Here is a 20,421-nt window from a genome sequence, read left to right as displayed (position 1 = left end):
TTGATGTTGCTCTTGTGTAATGTGACCTAATCAAACCACAAAACACAAATCAGGGAGCTGACAGTGACAGCAGATGGAAAGGCATCAGAGTTTATCTTTGGCAGCAACAGGGAGCAGGCTTTTGATAAAATACCTTTGCTTCAAACATGGATGAACTTCCAGTTTACAATATGTTTAGTAAAATGTTGCTTTTTTTACAATCATTCAGTCAGATTTCCCTTCAGAGTGAAGGATTGCTTTTTTATTAACCTTAAGCAGATCTCATAGAAAAACCAAGTGCCATTTTGCTGCTGTTTTGACCTTGTTTTGAATTGTGACCTGCTCTTATCCAGTGTATTGCCAACATGCCTCCAAGTGGAGAGTCACTGAAGATTTTAGCCAAAGATCTTGGCAACAGGATCTACACCAAGTACTGTGTGCGACAGAAGCACCAGAACCTGACGGTGGAAAAGTTGGGCAACATTTACAATGCATACACAGACCTACTGGCCAAAGACACCAAGGTATAGAAATGTTTAATAAGGGAAGTAAACACACACGTTTTATTTTTTGCAAAAGATTTTACTTTCTTTGCATGCCTTTTAGATCCAAACAACAGAAGACTATTTTCTTGATTTTGTCGTATTGAATTAACCATTCAAAGTTTAAATGTTTAAAAAAAAAATTTTTTTAAACCAAATTAGGAAATAACAAGACTGCTTGACATCATAATAAGTGAGAAGGACATTACATTCATTGCTACTGCTCTTGTTAAATGTGAAAACAAAAGGCTATAAATGCTGTTGTTAAATTTGACAACAAGAATTTGACAACACAGGTGCAACATTTAGAAAAAACACTAAAATACAAAAATTTTTGTATTTGGTTTTTGTTTTTTCTTTTTTTTGCAGCAATTTAAAAAATGCAGCGCATTGAGCTCTGTGAGCCACCATATTGAAACTCTGTATAGAATAAAAAAACATTGCAACCTTGTTCTATTTGTAAGTAAAAAGAAGGACTGTGTTTCCTCAGTAGAGTTTTACAGCCAGTATTACTGCCTCAGTGTTCCAGCAGTGTTTAGATGGTCCTCCTACACTGGGGAAAAAACGCAAATGTCATCAAGACTACAATGAGAGAGAGCTCATTATACTCCAGTAGCTAGTTAGACCAAACATTAGTTAAAGCATTTGCTTTATGTAAGTTATTTTACATAGAGCCTTTGTAGTTAAACTTATGCCCATATATGGTGTTTTGTATTGTTATGACCCCAAACAGCCTGAACAGCTATTTTGTGAAGTTGAACTTTACACAACTTAACATTTTCATGCTTCAGTTTTAAACACCATAAATATTTATCCAAACTGCTTTTCATTTTAAGCCAAGCTTACTATCATCACACCCTTAAATAAAAAAAATAATAAGTCAAGTCTAAAGGAATTCTTTTGTAGTTAATTGCTTATGTGTTGAGAACCTTATGCAGCTTTATTCACTGCAAGAGTTTATGTCCATGCAATTTTTTCTTAGAATAGGTTTGCACTTCAGATGCACATCAGATTGCATTAAAAACCCCAAACAATGTTATTACACCTGTGTTCTTTAAGATTCATTTACTTTGGTGTTTTGGATGAAATTTATCTAGACGTCTACAGCATTCATCATGGTTTATAAGTTGCAAAAGAAAATGTGAAAGTTATTGCTTTTTTTTTTTTTAAGATGCTGACATGCTGCTTTCAACATATTCAAAGACTTATAGCTTATTGTGGTCAGACTTGCGGTCTCTTTGGAATATATTTATTATTATAATCAAAATCCTATAATTTGCGAAAAGTTGTTGAAGCCATCATCTTTTCTTGTCACCTCTAGGTGTATAACATCCTTCCTAGGGAGCAGTGGTGTAATTTGGAGGCACAACATAGTTCAGGACCCACACTCCAAGGCGGTGAAACAACCTGGCCAAACACTGTAACTCTGGAGCTGGGGACTTTCCTGGTGGATATGATGGTCAAAAATCTCAAAATTAATAGCGACATCCTGAACAAAAACTACGAGAGGAAGTTCATTCCCATCCTTTACCACATGTACACTTTTCATAGCACCCGACAGGTATAGTGGATGTGCAGATATCACAGGAAATGCTTACTCTGGAATCAGTAGCAACAGGGCTTGATAACCTGGTAAAAAGATTTCTGAATATGAACTCAGTTAAAAAAAAGATTTATGTGGAAAAATAGTCAAGGATTAGAGTTAAAGGGATCTCCTCAAATCCAAGATTCTTAGAGACTATCATCTCTAATGTCAAATAAAACTTGAACACCCTTATATCCAGTGTAAAGCTCAGAGGACCATGAATTGTAAAACCACTTGCACTCTGTGTGAATTGGCAAGGTGAGCAGCTGTTGTCTTCCTTATAATTGTAAGTCTTAGAACAATAACCAAAAAATGTAACCATCGGGTTGGGATACAGAAGGCCTGCCACCAAGCGGCACCTTGGTCAACAAGCTGCAGCTGTCTACCTAAGTATCTTCAGCAATCTAGTATTTACAGGTATCGGTTCTAGAGGGAATCATACCTGTGGAAACATGTGATTAGCCTGGATATTTGGCTTTATATTCAGTTAAGGTTTAAATTGCCTTTCTGATTTTAGGTCTACTATCTACTGTAATCTTTGTATCAGAGTTAAACTTTTTTGAGACATTTTGGTGACATAAAAGTTATAATATTATAAACTGAAAAAAAAACATAAAAATATATTAAAAATTAAAATGTAACAAAATTTACCATACATAAAACATGCAACTGCAATGAATGTGTCTTGTTTCAAAGCCAACCAAAACTAAATAAAAATGACTGTTAAAAATATTTTAGATTAAAAAAGAAAAAGAAGACGTAACTGGGAAAATAAGTGAGACTGTTTCAATTAGTCCTTGTAGCACTTCACTTGGTGCGAGGCTCTACTTACAAACATTACAATGAATATATATAATATATATATTTTTTTAATCTGAAATAAAATTAAAATATTTAGAATAAAATAACTCAAACTAACAAACTTGGTCTGGAACCAGAACAAAAATAAAATAAAACTAAACAAAAGTAAAGCTTGAAGTAAGAAAAAAATAAATAAAAAGCAAAACTCCACAAAAATATTACAAATATAATAACATTGACTGGCATAAAATTTTAAATGAGCAAATATTAAAAAAAACTTTTAATTTAAATTTTACCCAATGTCCCAACTTCTGGAAATATGATTTGTATTTGTCTTGTTTATAAGTAGTTTATATAGTACTTTAAAAGATAAATAATGTAAATGTCTATTTTCTGTTCTCCCATTGGATTTCACAATAGGTTGGCTTCATCAAGCCCCATCCCATCCTGACACAGATGCTGCAGGAAACCATGGAAACCAAGCTCACCTTTGACTCCTACGTGATGCCAATGCTGTGCCCTCCTGTGCCATGGACTTCTGTCAAGTTTGGATCGTACCTGCTGACCCCAACCAAGCTTATGCGCTCACTGGATGGGGCCACCCAACACGAAGAGTTGTTGGAGAAATGCCAGAACCTCCACGCAGTCATGGACTCTCTCAACCAGCTGGGCAACTGTGCCTGGAAGATCAACAAACCCTTGTTGGATTTTATTGTCTCAATATTCAATGATCGGGGCAGTGAAAGGCTAGACATCCCTCCTCCTCTGTCAGAGGCCCCAAAAATACCCTACTTCAACCCCCAAGATCCCACTTACACTGCTTCTGAGAAGGCCCACATGAAGAGAGAAGTGATTAATGCCAAAAAGCAGTACAGTGAGATGCACAGCCTACGTATGGATGCTCTCTATAAACTCTCCATAGCCAACCACATGCGGGATGAGATTTTCTGGTTCCCTCACAACATGGACTTCCGGGGTCGTACCTACCCCTGCCCCCCATACTTTAATCATTTGGGAAGCGATGTGACTCGGGCCATACTTTTGTTTGCAGAGGGAAAGCCCCTCGGTCCCAAGGGCTTGGACTGGCTAAAGATCCATTTGGTCAATTTGACAGGATTAAAAAAGAGGAGCTCCCTACAGGGAAGACTGGAGTATGCCAACACTATCATGGATGACATATTGGACTCTGCCAACAACCCTCTAAATGTTAGTCTATTTGAAGTGACTTTGCTGGTCATTTATGACAAACCATACAATCATAGTTTCAAATGCCTTTTCTGGTGATGTATAAATATCTGGCACTTTGAAGCACACATGCTCATCTCTTTAAGATTTCAAAGACGCATCTAGTTTTTTATATCTGAAATGGCAGCTTATAGCTATCGTGGCAAAAATTGTAAGGCAAGTTAGGAGGCAAAAAGGCAACTTACAAGTGAATGATAATGGTGAATTTAACCAGCAAAATAGAGAAACTTTCAGAGCAGAACAGAGCTACACTCTAGAGTGGGCCAATCTGATTGACCAAGATGTGTAGGTTGTTCAGCCTTTTATACATACAACTCAACAGCTGGGTTCACACAAAGAACAAAGGGATGAGTCAATGCAAATCAACCTTCATACAATGTGGTCAGGAGTCTTAATTAACAAGTTCATGTTACTTTGTCCTTTTGTCTTCATTGTCTTGTAATTCCTTGAGATTGATGATTTGTGCTGGTTCCCGTGGGCCCCCTTCTGGGAAGCAAATGTTCAGGTGTAGGTAGTTTTATAGTTGATATCTACCTAACACACTTCTTTGTGTGGCCAGAGACATGATGTCTTGCTGGGGAGCAAAAGGTGAGGAAGCACTGGTGTAAGCAAGTTTGATACTGGGTCTGTAAGAAGTGTGAAAACAGTGAAACAGTGTTACCTAGATTTTGAAATTTCCCTCACAATAGCCAAACCCCTTCTCTATCTCTCTGTCAATAGTCACTTTAATTGAGGCAATATCTGAATATCTGTCAAAACAAATATTTTTTTTCAGCAGTGTTTATGTATGCAGGATAATGTGCCAAGTGCTTGTCTTTGTCTTCCTCAGGGCAGAAAGTGGTGGATGAATGCTGATGAGCCTTGGCAGGCTCTGTCCTGTTGCATGGAAATAGCCAACGCAATGAGATCTCCTGATCCAACACAGTTCATCTCTCATTTTCCTATTCACCAGGTACCATTAAACACGTGAAAGACTGGTTGTGTTTACAGAATTACATTGCAATTTGAGATGCATGTTCTGTTTTTTTAATACGATAATGAAATTAAAATCAAAAAATGTGTTAAATAAAATTTTGTTCACTCAGGTTAAACAAGGTCCACAAATATGACTAGAACAGATTATTAGGTCTTTTCATTTTCTATGGTTCTTTATCACTTGTGTTGTCTTTGAATCATCTGTTCTATGTCTCATTTACCCTGATATCTTCAGTTCTTTCTCTCCTTCTGTTCTCTTCCTATTCATCCTCACCAAATATTCTTTGCTCTCATTCTATTCCACCTCTCCTCCAGGACGGCTCCTGTAACGGTCTCCAGCACTACGCTGCTTTAGGCAGAGATGTGATTGGTGCCACATCAGTCAACCTCATGCCCTGTGATGTGCCCCAAGATGTGTACAGTGTAGTGGCACAGCAGGTCAGCACCACTGGGCTGTTTTTGTTTTGCTTTTTTGTTACTCTTCTTTGAACCATATAAAGAATGTAATGGAATTGTGTCTGACTGTGGCTACAAAACCTCTTGCAGTTGCTCAGCTTTAAATATTCTGATGACTCCTCCTATGTTGAGTGACAGACTCAGTATTGAGAGTATATTTTAAGTTTCACTTTAGGTCTAGCATTTAAAAGTGCTTAGTTTCTCATGCCCTTCCTCAAAGTGCAGTGACAGGAGACAGCCTCAAAGGCCATTTGTTCACACAATGCTATCAAAGGACCCAGCTTATTTTCAGGGAGAAACAGATTGAAGTTAATTGTGATATACTGACATCTTAGAACGTTCTGAGGGAAAAAGTTGAAACCTTTCAACTGCAGAGACTTAAAGTTTGAACTTTATTGTGAAGTCATCAGTGAGCTGGGAAAGGTGACTAATATTAGAGTGCAGTTTGCTACAGTACACTGTGACTAGTATTTTGTACCTCTGGGCATTGCAGTTATTGTTACATGATACTGTATAGTATATCAGGCTTATAAAATAGCAATCAACCTTAATAAATATAGCCTGTTACACAAAAGGACAAACTGTACAATAAAAAAAACTTGTGCAATTAGAGGTGAAACAATCCTCTGGTAATGGATCAACAGAAAATAATTACCTGTTTTTATAATCTGTTAATCAATTTATTACAAATGGCCCTTCTAGATTTCCTGCTTTTCTTTGTCTTATGTGAAAGTATTGGGAATGTCTTTGGGATTAGAACTGAGAGAGAACTGATTAGACAGAGCTAGAAAAGTTTCAGGAAACTATGGCAGACAACATGTACATGTGTTTTAGGTGGAGGATTTCCGAGCTCGGGATGCACAGACCGGTCTGAAGATTGCCCAGGTCCTCGAGGGCTTTATCAGCAGGAAGGTGGTCAAACAGACCGTGATGACTGTGGTGTATGGGGTCACACGCTACGGGGGTCGCCTGCAGATAGAGAAAAGACTGAAAGAGATTGATGATTTCCCCAAGGTACTGTGGTGGTGGGTGAGGAGGTTCCCTTTTACAGTGTAGTGCTTTATTTTTAGCGTGGTATCAGTGTGGAAGGACACAGTGGCCTCTTACCAAGGAATCTACTGTAAATAGGGCTGTTGTTACACCTTCTTCTCAGGCTATACATTCTCACAAACATTGAGCCAACGGTAGATGGGCTTTTTATAAAGTACAAGGTTTTCTTTACTGAGGTTCATCCTGCTGTTGCTTTGAGTGCACTTATCACATAGTTGGTTTCATACAATATCAGCCCAAGTGACTGTGCATCCACAAAGATGCCCACCCCAATGTCTCCAAGTGATTTGCATGGAGCAGAAACAGAGGTTATTTTAGTGAAGCTAAATAATGTATTATCATATTACAGTGAAATAAAATATTGGATTATTGTATCATTATTGGGAGGCTAAGAATGCAATAGAACAGTAGATCAATTTGATATCCTCTGCACAACCACTCTGGATCTATTTTTAGTTTAAACCATTGCGCTTTGACATAAACAGTTCATTGATGGGCAAACCCATTCTGTGAAATGACTTGATTGGAAGAGAATGGATACATTTAATCATCTTACAACACTGTCTTATCTGTCAAATAGCTAGAATTCCTTACAAGAGTAAGTCAATCTCAGTGTTGGCATAAATGGGACCAGCACCATGGTGCTGCCAGTGTCTCTACTATCTTAACACCAAATGATTGTGCTAAATAAAGTCACTAAATGTTGAGGGGAAGTGTAACTTCCATTACAGTGGAGGAATGGGCGGATGAGGATGAGATCATATCACCATAATGATGGGAGAAGTATACCATCCCCAGTCTGTATTGCAATTTTCTTTATCACATTTACATTTGTTTTCTAAAAGCAAAAAAATACACTTAATTGCAATGTAATGTAATGTAGAAATGCAGTGAAGCAAGAAAGTAAAATCTGTATGTATGTAAAAACACAAGCATAATTATGCAATGTTTTTCCAGGAGTATGTATGGGATGCATCCCATTACCTGGTACGACTGGTGTTCAATGGATTGAAAGAGATGTTTACAGGAACCAGAGAGATCCAGGTGAGTTCAGTATAAAACCAAATTCACTTATTTCATCCAATGCATTCCTACTAATTTTTTAAGCAAGTCTTATTAAATTTTTATTTCCACTTCTTTTTCGTAAGTAAGTGAAAGCAACTAAAAAAATAACTGATGTGAGTTCTTTTGTCTCTCAGGCAGTTCACAGCATGTCAGCTAAACACGCAGGAATATGAAATTTGTCAGGAGTGGTCAGGAATATGAAATTTGTCTGCAGGCAAAAATACAGTTCATCATGCTTCATATGAACAATAATTCCACTCATGGCCATATCTTTACTTCACTGTGGAACTGATTATCCAAAGAAATCAAATGTCACATATTAACTAAATTCAACGACATGATTGCTTAGTAAATGACTGAAACTGAAAGGATTTTGTCATTGTATATTAATGCTAAACTGCCTTCTTTTTCCCTTTAAACTTATTTTTTTTACCAAGGAGTCATTATGCACTCGCAGGTCTGTAAAATAAAGCATTTTCTCGCTTTTCTGACTACTGACCTACCTCTGCATATAGGATGTCATTTTTATTTTAATGAATGACTGGTTTACTTTACTATTACTTTGGCAATGGCATTCATTCATCTCATACATTCCATTTATAGATTTAGGATGTGCACCTGGTTGGCGATAGTAAATTATCTCCACAGGCAAAAAGGAGTCTGGCAAGCTAATAGCAACACCACCCACTTATGGTCTGTGTGTCTCCTTTGGGCAATGTTCAGGGACAGCCCGGTCTGACATGAAAAATTCCTTTCCTGTTGTACCTTAGTGCCGACCTGATGCTCCCATATGTGTTTGTGTGTGCACCTGCTGCGTTTAAATAGGTCACATCCTCTTGACAGTGGTGAGTGGAAGGATGAGTGAGAGAGAGGCAGCCGATCAATCCCCGGTGCTGTCATCCCTGACCTCTCCTACATTCTGTGTCGATTTCCCATTTATTCAGTTCTGTCATTCCTTTCATCTAGACTCTGTCGACTCTTTGACCTCTTTCTCTTATTCCCTCTCTCTCTCTCTCTCTCTCTTTCTCTGCCTTTTTTCAGTCTATTGAGTGATCAGTCAATCTCGCAAGTTGTCTCGTTAGTTAATCTTTCATTCCCATTACTTTGCTTTCATGCTATCTTCATTGCACAGGGAATATACAGAAGAAGGGGATGATGAATGGAGCAGCTTTGGGCAGGGAGTTGCTAGGACTTACAGTATTTATCATTTCTACAAGTCTGTGTGTGCGAGCAAGAGAGAGAGTGGACCCACTTGTGGACTATCATTCTTAGACTCACACTGTGCCAGACACTTATGCAAACAGCACTGTTGCACCAGCAATTTTTAGAGTAAGCAACAACTTCTCACCTGTTCCTCAGCAAGTTTGCAACAGTTTTCTGCAGCTCATTAAAGCAGAGCAGCATAACTAAATGTGTGTGTCATGTATTGATATTATGGAAAGAGAAGTTCCTATTTTTTCTTGTTGTCCCAAATGCACCATACTGTTTTTAAAACCCAATTTACTAACTCCTTGAACCAACTGAAACTTCATCAAACAATTGTTTGATTTGGACCCAAATTTTAACATAATTGCTTCTAATGTTCACATAAATGCACACAAAGCACAACAAATAGGCAGGTCTTCACTCTCTAGATTAGAGAAGTGCTTTGAATATTTTCTTAGTATGCCCCTCAGTCCTGTGGGTGTCCTCACTTTACCTCTCCTGGAATCTGTTCATTGCAGGATTGGCTAACGGAGAGTGCCAGGCTCATCTCCAAGTCTGGACACACCGTGGAGTGGGTGACACCCCTGGGTTTACCCATCATTCAGCCTTACCACCGCACACGCAACCAAGTGGTAAGTTTCAAAACCATGTGAGTTAGGCAATGAGCGATGTCTGTAAGTGTAAAAAAAAAAAGAAGTGATATTATTTGTCTGTGTCTTTCTGTGTGTAGGATGGATTGTTTGGAAAAAAAGTAGTCTTAGTATTTGTGCTATTTCTATATTTTTTAACCAGTACAGTTTGCATCAGAATTAATGCCAGTAGAGGTAGGGCTTTCCTGTTAGTTTCATACTCACCACACCTCTCCCCAACCTGGTTTCTGTACACTGTGATAAACAGCTTAGCCAATTACACTATTGTCTATATATTTCTGAATATTCGAAATTCATAAGCTGACCTTTCTGGTGTTCTGTATCTTCACCTATTAGTAGTCTTCCTCTTCTTTGTCTTAACTTTTACATGATTCATAATATTCCACCTACTGACCTTTTCAAAGTACATACTCTTTGAACTTACAGATTCACATAAGCACAAATTAAAGTACTACTTATTGAAGTCTCTTATGATACAGTGACAAATAATATATATATGTGTGTAGTAGACTAACACTGTTATATAATATGTGTAAGATGATCCATCTTTTTCATGAGGTAATAAATTGCTCCAGATCATCGCTTTCATTATAATCGCACTCACAATTACACTCATTACATTTTATTGGGCTTTGATGGAATTTCTGATAAAGCTGATAAAGTAGAGCAGCTGGTGGGCTGTGGGCATAAAATAGACAAGTGCACACACAAGCCGACTGAGTATTTACACACAATTAGGAGATCACAAAGAACATTGACTGCCCTTATTGTTTCAGCTTATAATAGGTTATGAATCTTGCTTCAGTTCAGTGTTGTTATTCACTGAGAACAAGCTGCTGTTCTCACACAGACAGCCCTCAAATGTTGCTCCACTCATTACTGCCAGTTTGATTGGTTCACAATGTCTTGGATAGCATATATGGGATGTGATGAGAGTTTGTTTATAGCTGATAGTTAACTAAAAAGCACTCTTAAAAACAAAAATTAAGTTTTTGAGATATTTTGTGGTATGTCCACAACCTATAAGGAATTTTTAGGTAAAATATAAAAATAGATATTAGGTAAAAATATTAGGTAAAATGTTTAATTTTTTATCTAATTGTCTGCTCTTTTAATTTACTCTCCCATCATTTTTTCTACTTACTTCAGCTTCACAGAAAATGCAGCTTTTTAAAATAATTATTCATATTTATTATTTCCAGGACACCCAGCCTATCAAATACTGGATGCTTTACTTGTGGAATGTCCCAGCTACACTTTCCAAGTTTCAATAGATTTGTTGTAATACCCAAATTCCAAAAAAGTTGGGACGATGTTTCAAAGCTAAATAAAAACAGAATGCAATGATTTGCAAATGTAATCAAACCATATTTTATTCATAATAGAACATAAACAACATATCAGATGTTAAAACTGAGACATTTTACCATTTCATGGAAAATATTAGGTCATTTCACAGAATAGTTTCCCACAGAACAGACCACTTTAAATGAGCTTTGGCCCGGAAAATGTGGCAGCGTTTCTGGATTGTGTTCACATATGGCTTCTTCTTGGCATGATGCAGGTTCAACTTACATTTGTGGAATGTATAAAGAACTGTGTTTACAGACAGTAATTTCCGGTTGTGTTCCTGAGCCCATGCAGTGATGTCCAGTAGAATCATGTCTGTTTTTATTGCAGTGCTGCCTGAGGGCGCAAAGGTCACTGGCATCCACTTTTGACCTTTAACCTTGTCCTTTGCACACACAGATCCTCTGGATCTTTTGATGATACTATAAACTGTAGATGGTGGCATCATCAAAGTCTGTGCAATTTTACATTGAGGAAGATTTTCCTGAAATTGTTCTACACTTTCTAGATGCAGGTTTGTCATAGATCTGTAAACCTCTGACCATCTTTAAATTTGAGAGAAAATTGTCTCTGAAATGTTCCTTTAATCCCCAGTCATGGTACTGACCTGTAGCCAATTAACCTAATTAGTTATCAAATGCGCTTCCATTTGTTTTTGATTTGCAGCAATTATTTTTACAGCCTGTTGTTGCCAACTGTTCCAACTTCGATATGTTGCTGCCATCAAACTCAAAATACACTCATGTTTTCCATGAAATGATTTTCAACATCTCATATGTTGTTTATGCAAATGTTTGCATTCTGTTTCTATTTATGTTTTACACATGTTCCCATCTTTTTTTGAATTGGGGTTTTAGTAGTGCACCACTGATGTGTGCGCTGAATGTGTTGTGATTACTGTGAGAGGCCGAGGTTTAATGGAGCTCAACAACATCACTATACTTTTCTGTCACTATGGAGATCCTGACAGTAGCATGACTTGGAGATAACATAACTGTGTGCCAGGACGTCTGCAGATTACATGCTTTTGTATGTATGTAGAAAGAAAAGAGCTTGTATTTGTGTGATTATATAAAACATTCTGACCTCTAACAGTCTTAAGCTCATTAACTAAGTGAAAGGAGGGGTCAAACATATGCCAGGACACAGGCATTGGGCTAACTCATAGGCAGGCCCAGCATGCTGCCTGCAATTTTAGTATGATATCAAGCAGAAGGTTGGCTTAGAGGGCAGTGACACCTCATAATCAGGTGCAAGAGAGGGAGCGTGACAGATGGTGGGTCCCCTGAGGATGCATCTCTCTCTCTCTGTGGATGTAGTAGGGCTCATTCCCTTGTTTTGATCTCCTTCCTTAAATGTCCTGCAGGGACAAGGTAGCTGATTAACCTGTGCGTTTTTTAAACCTAAAGTTTAATAAATGAATGACTGCAGAGATGTCCTCATGAATAAATGAGGTTTATTTTATCGTTCGCAGAAAACTTCATCCCCTAAAATAATTCTCTAATCCAGTTGCATCACTGGGCAACAAAAATGAAACTAACTTGCAGAAAGGTCACCTTTTCCCTGTGTAGCTGGATTAAATTCAATCTCCTCTCTGCCTCTTAAATCCAAGGCCACTGTGGTTTTGAGAGTCATTAGTAATTAGACTCGCACAGTAAGAAAACCGATAAATCAGGGAAAGAGGCTACAGTAGCATCCTATCAGACTGGAGTGTTTGAGCTAATGTGTGTCTTTAGGTTTTTGGTTGTTAGTTCTTTTTGGAGTGTAAACAGAGACTGCACGTTCCGACCTGTGTAATCAAGTATTTTCCATGGATGATGGGAAGTGAATAAATGAGAGCACAAACATAAATCAAGAAGGATGCCTAACAGGATTTGGAGATGCTAATCAGATCAGAGGTCACTCTGGCTCAGATTCCTTGTTTATTTTGTATTCCCCCTCCCAGGCGAGTTTACAGTAAAAGCTCACACAATGTGAATAGTGACACAAGGGAGATGCCAGCTGGATTTGAATGAATTTATGAGTTTAGAGTGTGACTAAAATCTTGTCATTTGGTGTCCTCTAAGTGGAGAGTGTTAACTCTTGAGGGAATTGGTGATTACGCAGAACGGTTGAGCATTATACATAATTTCTGTACAGTTCCTAAAAACTGTACAGTAGTAACATTTCAAATAGTTTTTTCCTGTTGTTGTGTGTCTTCCACATGACCCCCATGGAACCTGATAAGGTTTAAAGAACCAAGCCATGCCTCAACCCATGAATTTTAAGAACTTCTGTTTCTATTTCCAGAGCTACATTTTTACCTTTTTTTGTATAGGAGCAAGATTACAGCAGATTTGGAGGAAGTCTTGTAAAGTCAGAATGATTCTGCTCTTTTATTCTAATTCTGGGGGAAACCATGTATCTCTAAATGTCGCTGTGATGCCTTCCATGCCTCCTTTTCCCTCAGAACAGAAGGGAGCCGTTCCCGGGAGTAGCATGATGTTTCGTTGATCTTGCAGAATCTTGTGGCATTTTGGGGCTAAAAAAATTAATTCTGTTTGAGTTTCAAGGACACCCCCAAGAGGTAGAAAAAGAAAGTTTGTTGGAAAGAAGGTCTTGAAAAGGTCAGTGGAAGTGTGGCAATACTCAAGGGGTGTGTGTGTGTGTGTGTGTGTGTGTGTGTGTGTGTGTGTCTGTGTTTGAGAGAGAGAGACTATAAGTCTGCACCTGTCTTCATCTGCCTTTAGGGTGGAGAATACAAAGTAGAGTATCAGGTGAGCCACAGTAACAGAGATAGGAGGTGTGTGAGGTGTAGTTCCACCTACACGTGTTATTAACCACTATTTGATGAATGGGAATTCCCCTCTTGTTAGTTTTTACCAATCGCTGTTGTATTCATGACCATCTGTACTGCATCTCCCAGCTGATTTTAAACCACAGGAGCCTGTTCTCCACAGGCAAACAGCTGTGTTGACCAAAGTCTCATTCATCAGGGCTTCAGGGTTTGAATCAGACCTTGTACACAGAAAATGCATATATGTGTAATGCTGAACAGGAGTCCAGAGTACAGTTGTGACCTCATTTACAGTTCGCCAGTCTGTTTCTGACATTAAAGTTAACCTCTGTTTCTTTCCATGCTTGCCCTTTTTTTGTCGTACCCTCTTTTTTATCCTTATCAAACTGATCCAGTAAGACAGAAAGATGCTAAGTGGGGAATGATTGAACCCCCCGGATTCCTTCTTGAGCATTGATGATGCGATAAAAGCCATGGCAGAAACCAACCAAAATATGCTACTACTGCATTTTAGGTGTTTCTAGTCATTCTGTCATCATTTGAAATTCATTTTAATATACTTTAATTCATTTATTACCGTTATATCTGTCACTTCATTTATATGTGCAACTGCAATACTAAGTTAATCTTTTTGTTTCTTACAAAGCTGGTATGTATTGTACAGTTATTAGTTGCATGTTTTAAATAATTTGATAATGATAATCAGTGCTAAACCATTTATTAAGACTCAGCACCTGAAATCTGTCTTTTACTAAAGTCGATCTTTAATTTAGTACTTTGCAGATCCAACTTTGGCTTGAAGACATGTTTTTCTACAAGTGACAGAGTGTGAGTCTGTGATGAATGAGACCTTCGGAAAAAATAATATAACATGAAATATAACATGAAAAAATAACATTTCTCATTAGAACAAAATGTGATAAACTTAAAGGGGTGGGGATACTTGCTGAAGCCACTGCAATTTAAATAATTTCCATTTATGAAAAAAAGAAAACATTAATGTAAAATGAATGCAAGGGAAAGTCTAATGCATTTATGAAGAGTAGGCTGCCTGCTGCCGGTCATCTCTTCTTCCTGATGGTTGCTTTTTGTTAGCCCCCAGCACTGTTCCAGAGTTCAGGGAAAGACTGGCCTGCTGCAGATGCTGTGAGTGAGTAGACCAATCAGTGTTAGGAGATAAGAGTGCCATGTCTCCTCTCTAATAAAAAACACTTCGTAACAGCTTTGGTGTTGGTCGTAGAAATTGTGCAAAAAACGTTATGGTATGACAAAAACAACAGAGGTCAAACTGATGTATTAGCTCAGTGCCCTGGCAGTGTGCATGGTGAAGCTTTATCATCATGGACTAACTTTATCACTTCCCTTGCGCAAGTGTAAGTACTAGGGATGTCCTAATGCTGATACCAGTATCAGGCATGAGGGCTGATACTGTCTTTGTGTACATGTAGTCATGCTTGTAAAACTTCTCAGATAATGGACCTGGTGCCATGTTAGCCTCCGCAGATAGTCAGAGGTGAAATAATATCTGTGCTTTAGAGCTGCTTTAAAATAACTGATGCCAACAAAAGTAAAACTGAATGCGAGCTCTGCTCTGCTCTGCTAGAGTCTTTAAGATCTTGTTACTCATTCTCATGTGCAATCTTACTCAACACATAAGGGTAACAAATAAAGTTACTACCATGATTATCCCGATGGAAATGTAATTATCAAATCTCTCATTTTTTGTCTTTGTCTGTAGCTGAAGAGTACCATGCAACACATCAACCTCCAGATCACCCATGATGCCAAAGAGTAAGTCCTCCTTCAGATAACATCTGACCCTCCACTTTCTGTTACCCACAGCAGATGTATCCTCTGATGGCGCTGGTTGACATTGTAGCCTGAAATATTACCAGGTATTCTTGTGTCTGGACCAAGGACAGAGAAATTATACTTATTGTCTTGTATTGTCATTAAGTTTGTGAGTTTGTAGTCACATTTTTCAAATTGTAGCTTTAGACCATTTGGCAATTTACTGTTTAGCTTTTATAGGTGAATGAAAGTAGAAAACTCTCCTGAGGCAATTAGCTGTCATTTTCAAGCACTTAAGCTGCACAAAAACACTGTCCCCAGTGGACATTTTTACTAATTGTCTACTCAAACTTTGCATTTGTCATAAAGAACAGTTTAAAAGCATAGTATTACATTTATAGTTATACTTGAAAGACGTTTAGCTATGGCTGTTGTAGTAGTTTAAACTGCATTTTTAGGTGGTGTCAGGATTAGAAATGCAGCAAACAAAAATGTAAAAATACTATTATCGTCAGAAAAACTTGCATTTAGGAAGTATAATACAATTTCACTAAAATGCAGTACAAAGGAACAGTTTCACAAAACTATGAAGTCATAGAAGTGCAGAGAGAGAAACCATGAAAACAGTGAATGAAAGGGCAAAAAGTGACTGAACGAAAGACTGATGGAGAGTCGACAGAAGATGGAAAAAGACCACTGGAGGCAAATGGCAAAGACTGACAGCTGTGCTCCTCAGCGGGACGTGTATAGTACACCACCAACTAAAGCAGAGGGAGGGATGGAGGAAGTTGGAGTTCAGAGAAGTGACTAGGTGATGCCTAGAACAGCCGTCACCTTTGAAACTTGAAATCTGCTGTCAGGGCACCAAAGCAGCAGGGTTTCCCAGGCTGACATTCAATCAACATGCCTGATTTTAGAATCCATCTTTTACAGAGACATAAATGGGAGCATCCACGATTGCATTTATTGTAACTAAAAACCTAATAAATTCAGTCAGCAAATTGGTGAAAACAGGCACATATTCAGTAGTCAAAGCCTCATTTATTTTTTTCCTGCTTTTTCCTCTCATTCCGAGTATCCAGGCATCTAAGCTACGGTGGAAAAATTTTTAAATGCTGAGCTTTTTGAAAACTTTTAGTATCTTGTGATATGAAGTGAACCCTCAGCTCTATAGGGAGAACAGGTGCACTTCAGGGAGCAATGGTTGCTAACCCTTGGAGTACAGGCTGCACTCCTTTCCAGTGTGTCAGGCCTATGGGATTTAAAGGTGACATGTTTGTTGTGTAGGTGTAAGACAACGGAAAAGGAAAAAGAGAGGCAGCCTTCTGTGTGCGAATAGCCCAGTGTGCTTGAAAGTACATTTCCAGGAAACACAAAACAGCAGAATAAAACCCACCCCCCTGATAAAAGTCTAAGTCTTCCAATCCTAAAATAAAATGCATAGAAGGAAAACAAGACTGACAGGTGTTTGTGGGGGGGGGGGTTAGCTTTGAGTTTAGCCCAAGCTCTCTCCGCTCTGTCTGCATTCCCATTAGAAGAGTGTTCTGCTCTGTGGCAGCCCAGAGGATTTGAATGGCACAGACTCATGGTAATGGGAACATGAGGATGCAGATTGGCAGGATGCTTCTTTTTACTGCCAGGTCCATCATCAGTAACAGCAACATTTTATATCTACTCAATATTTTTATATATTCTGTTCTATTCCATATTTTTTTTTACACCTGACCTGTGCTTTTCCTGCTAATGTACTGCAATTACATATCTTATGTGGTTCGACTTAAATGTCAATTATTTCAAAATAAGACCAATAGTGTGACAGTTTGGAGAGTATCTGTATGTCCTTTCAAGTCGAAAGTAAGACTAGAAAATGTAAAACTTCTGTGTGCTACGGTTAAAGCTACAGCCACCCAGTTAGGTCAGCTTAACATAATGGTCTCATCATGGCTCTGTCAGAAAACAACCAAATGTGCCAAATAATACCTTAAACAGTCACTAACATGTTATATCTACTTTTTTCAAGTTTAATTGATATCTAAACTCCTGTTATCTGATTGGTGCACAAAGAGGAAACTTGTCAAAATACAAAGGGAATTATCAGCACACTTCATATTGGGGCCACTTCGCACTTGTGTGATAACTTGGCTGTAACATTCTGTTTTACTGTGGCTGTGCTTTGGTTTTCTGTCTGTTCTCAGGAGGCCAGACACTGTTAAGCAGAAGAATGCCTTCCCGCCAAACTTCATCCACTCGCTGGACTCTACACACATGATGCTGACTGCTCTGCACTGCTATAGGTATCAATTAACATGAAGCACACACTTATCTTAAATGTGCAGTAATTAATTATAACTTCAGATTTGTGCCATATGATGTAAGCTTATGTATGTCCACTATGATTTTAGCATTAACTGTCCTTTTAATGATGTTCTGCAATCCACGGTCTATCTGTTTTTATTGTTACCATCTCCTCTTCTTTTAGTGCTGGTCTGACATTCGTCTCCGTTCATGACTGTTTCTGGACCCACGCCCTCACAGTGGACACCATGAACAAGGTAATAAATTTTTTGCTCCTACTTATCTTTACCATCATTTCACAGCTGTTTCTGTCGTGTCTGATCATATATCATCGAGGTTTTGAATTATCCTCTTTTTGCTGATGAACTAAAGCTAAAGGTGGCATTGTACATGTGAGTAAGACTATCTGATCCTGGTTTCTCTTCAGACTATTTTTGGAACAGAAAGCACTGGGCTGGTTTTGACACTTACACTGGATGCCAGCCATAGAAATAATTTGTGTAGCATCACTAGTGCTTATGTTGAAGTAGAAGAATCAGCATTGTGATGTCAGTAAAAGCAAACTGTATATCACTGCTTTGTGCATTTTCAGGTTATTGGCTGCAACTAGCATCATCAGACAGAGCCTGTTGTGCAGAATAAAAGATCGTCTGCCCCTGCCTGCTGGAACTAGCTTGTCAACAGGCACAGGCTGAGACATAGCATAGAATAAAATGGACCAAATTACCATAAAGCCCCAATTTTCTGTTGATGTAGTTTCAGAGCACAGTCACAGATTTATGTCTTCACCCAGTCTCAGAGGAGTCACAAGCAATGAAGCAGTTTCCTCTTAGTACATTTATCCCCTCTCATATTCTTTTGATGTGTCAGTGCACGCCTTTCTCATTACACAGGTAATTGAACACAGCAGCAGAGTAGGAGGTATTAAATATCTTCAACACCTAAGCACACGAAGCACAGCCTTGTTTTAATGGCAACTGATCCTTTGTTCACACGTCTGTTTTATGAACTCTCTCCTGTCTGAGGCTGAAGTCTGTTCTAGCATGCACTGGCTGGGAGGCAGGGTACACCCTGAACAGTTTGCCATTCTAGATTGAATAGATACTGTGGGCACATGGGAGGCATAGAAAACTAAATTAGACTGATTGAGAAGTTTATCACAATTGTGAGGAGTAATTTTATTGCATTTTCAGCAGGTTTCTGATTTTCTAAATCATGAAAATGTCCATATATTTGTAGGACTTGATCTTACGATACGTTTATGGCACTAACAAAACTGCTTCGATTCTGTTAAGTATTGAATATTTTTTTATCATTATATGTTAAATACCTAAGCATGGCTTGACAGTGCCAGCATTTTACACATAAGACAGAATACCAGTGCATATAGATGTAAAAAACTGTTCAGGCAGATGATGTGTCTCAGAGTAGGAATGCTAACTGATTCTTAGCATTTTATTAGCACATTATAAGAGCAGTGAGTGAAAATATAGTTTTGCTTTTAATAATTTGGGCTTTTCTCTCTTTGCTCTCCATGCCCGAGGGCAGGGCTCAATAGTGCACACACATACACACTATTTGAGAAGAGATAATTTAGGGTATTGTTGTTTTAAGCTTGGTATAAAATCACCTGATAGGGGACAGACCTAGGTTCATTCTTTTCTGTCTGTCCTTTTGACCCTTCTCATGTCCTTCCATCTTTGCTCTTCGTCCTCCTGCCAGGTCTGTCGAGAACAGTTTGTCGCCCTGCACAGCCAGCCAATACTTCAAGAGTTGTCCACCTTCTTGCTAGAGAAATACTGCACCGGGTTCCCGTGAGTTTACACACACAGACGCAGCCCTGTATTTTTCAGCTATTGAGTTTTTAACTTTTCGAATGATAGAAATAAGTACCACTGTCATCTTTTAATAGGACCGTCTATTTAGAGTCCAATTATTGTCATGTTACATGTTAATATTTTACTTTATTTTAAAATTTTATCTGAAAAGTTTTTCAATCAAGTTGATGTCGCACAACAAACCACACAGGGCAATCTTTATAGAATACACACACAGTAAAAGTTACACTCAGGTGTGACAGTGTTTCCTTGAGTTGTTTGTGACAGTAGAAATATGATATATAGATGTATGATTTTCTCAGTTTCTTCGTTCATCTTTTCTCCTGAGGATAGGTTATGCTCATCATCCGACTGTGTTTTTCACTCTTTGGCATAATTGGACAGCTTTTCTACACCTTACTCTACACAGCAGCCCTCATCCTCTCTACCTTTCTTTCTCTCTCACACACACAGACACATTAATGTTCCATGAGCCCCAAAAATGTATTAGTAATTCCCGTAGATACCAGACAGAAGGGCATGTGAGACAACACAGATATGTCTACTTTTTTTATTTGTCACAATATGGAACTAATTATATATTTATCTTCAATATCATTTGTTTGTTGCTTATTGTTTCTTTGCTGTGCCGTTTCACATACTGCAAATGCAGTAAAAAGTTTTCTCTGTGCTCACATTCAAATTTCTGTTAAGACCTATACAGACAAGCAGGTTTTGCTTAATCGCAACTTCTGGAGGATGTAATTTAATATTTAATAACAAAAACAACAACTTATGTTGTGAATAGTGAACAACCTGCTACTGTTTAAATACCCAG

At 38.2% G+C, this 20,421-nt stretch overlaps 1 protein-coding gene across 1 annotated transcript in view; it reads left to right on the top strand.

Moving 5' to 3' along the window:
* polrmt (polymerase (RNA) mitochondrial (DNA directed)) overlaps positions 1-20,421 on the top strand; it is a 36,565-nt gene that overhangs the window by 13,562 nt on the left and 2,582 nt on the right. The window contains exons 8-19 of the mRNA XM_067514622.1: positions 333-503; positions 1,843-2,082; positions 3,328-4,113; positions 4,982-5,104; positions 5,443-5,565; positions 6,418-6,597; positions 7,591-7,677; positions 9,423-9,536; positions 15,419-15,471; positions 17,667-17,765; positions 17,951-18,023; positions 19,489-19,580. Of these exons, the coding sequence (XP_067370723.1) occupies positions 333-503; positions 1,843-2,082; positions 3,328-4,113; positions 4,982-5,104; positions 5,443-5,565; positions 6,418-6,597; positions 7,591-7,677; positions 9,423-9,536; positions 15,419-15,471; positions 17,667-17,765; positions 17,951-18,023; positions 19,489-19,580 (2,141 nt within the window). The remainder of the gene's footprint in view (positions 1-332; positions 504-1,842; positions 2,083-3,327; positions 4,114-4,981; positions 5,105-5,442; positions 5,566-6,417; positions 6,598-7,590; positions 7,678-9,422; positions 9,537-15,418; positions 15,472-17,666; positions 17,766-17,950; positions 18,024-19,488; positions 19,581-20,421) is intronic.

Source organism: Channa argus, chromosome 8, assembly GCF_033026475.1.
Source record: "Channa argus isolate prfri chromosome 8, Channa argus male v1.0, whole genome shotgun sequence".
In the NCBI taxonomy this organism is placed as follows: Eukaryota; Metazoa; Chordata; class Actinopteri; order Anabantiformes; family Channidae; genus Channa; species Channa argus.
This window is presented reverse-complemented; position numbering and strand designations above follow the sequence as displayed.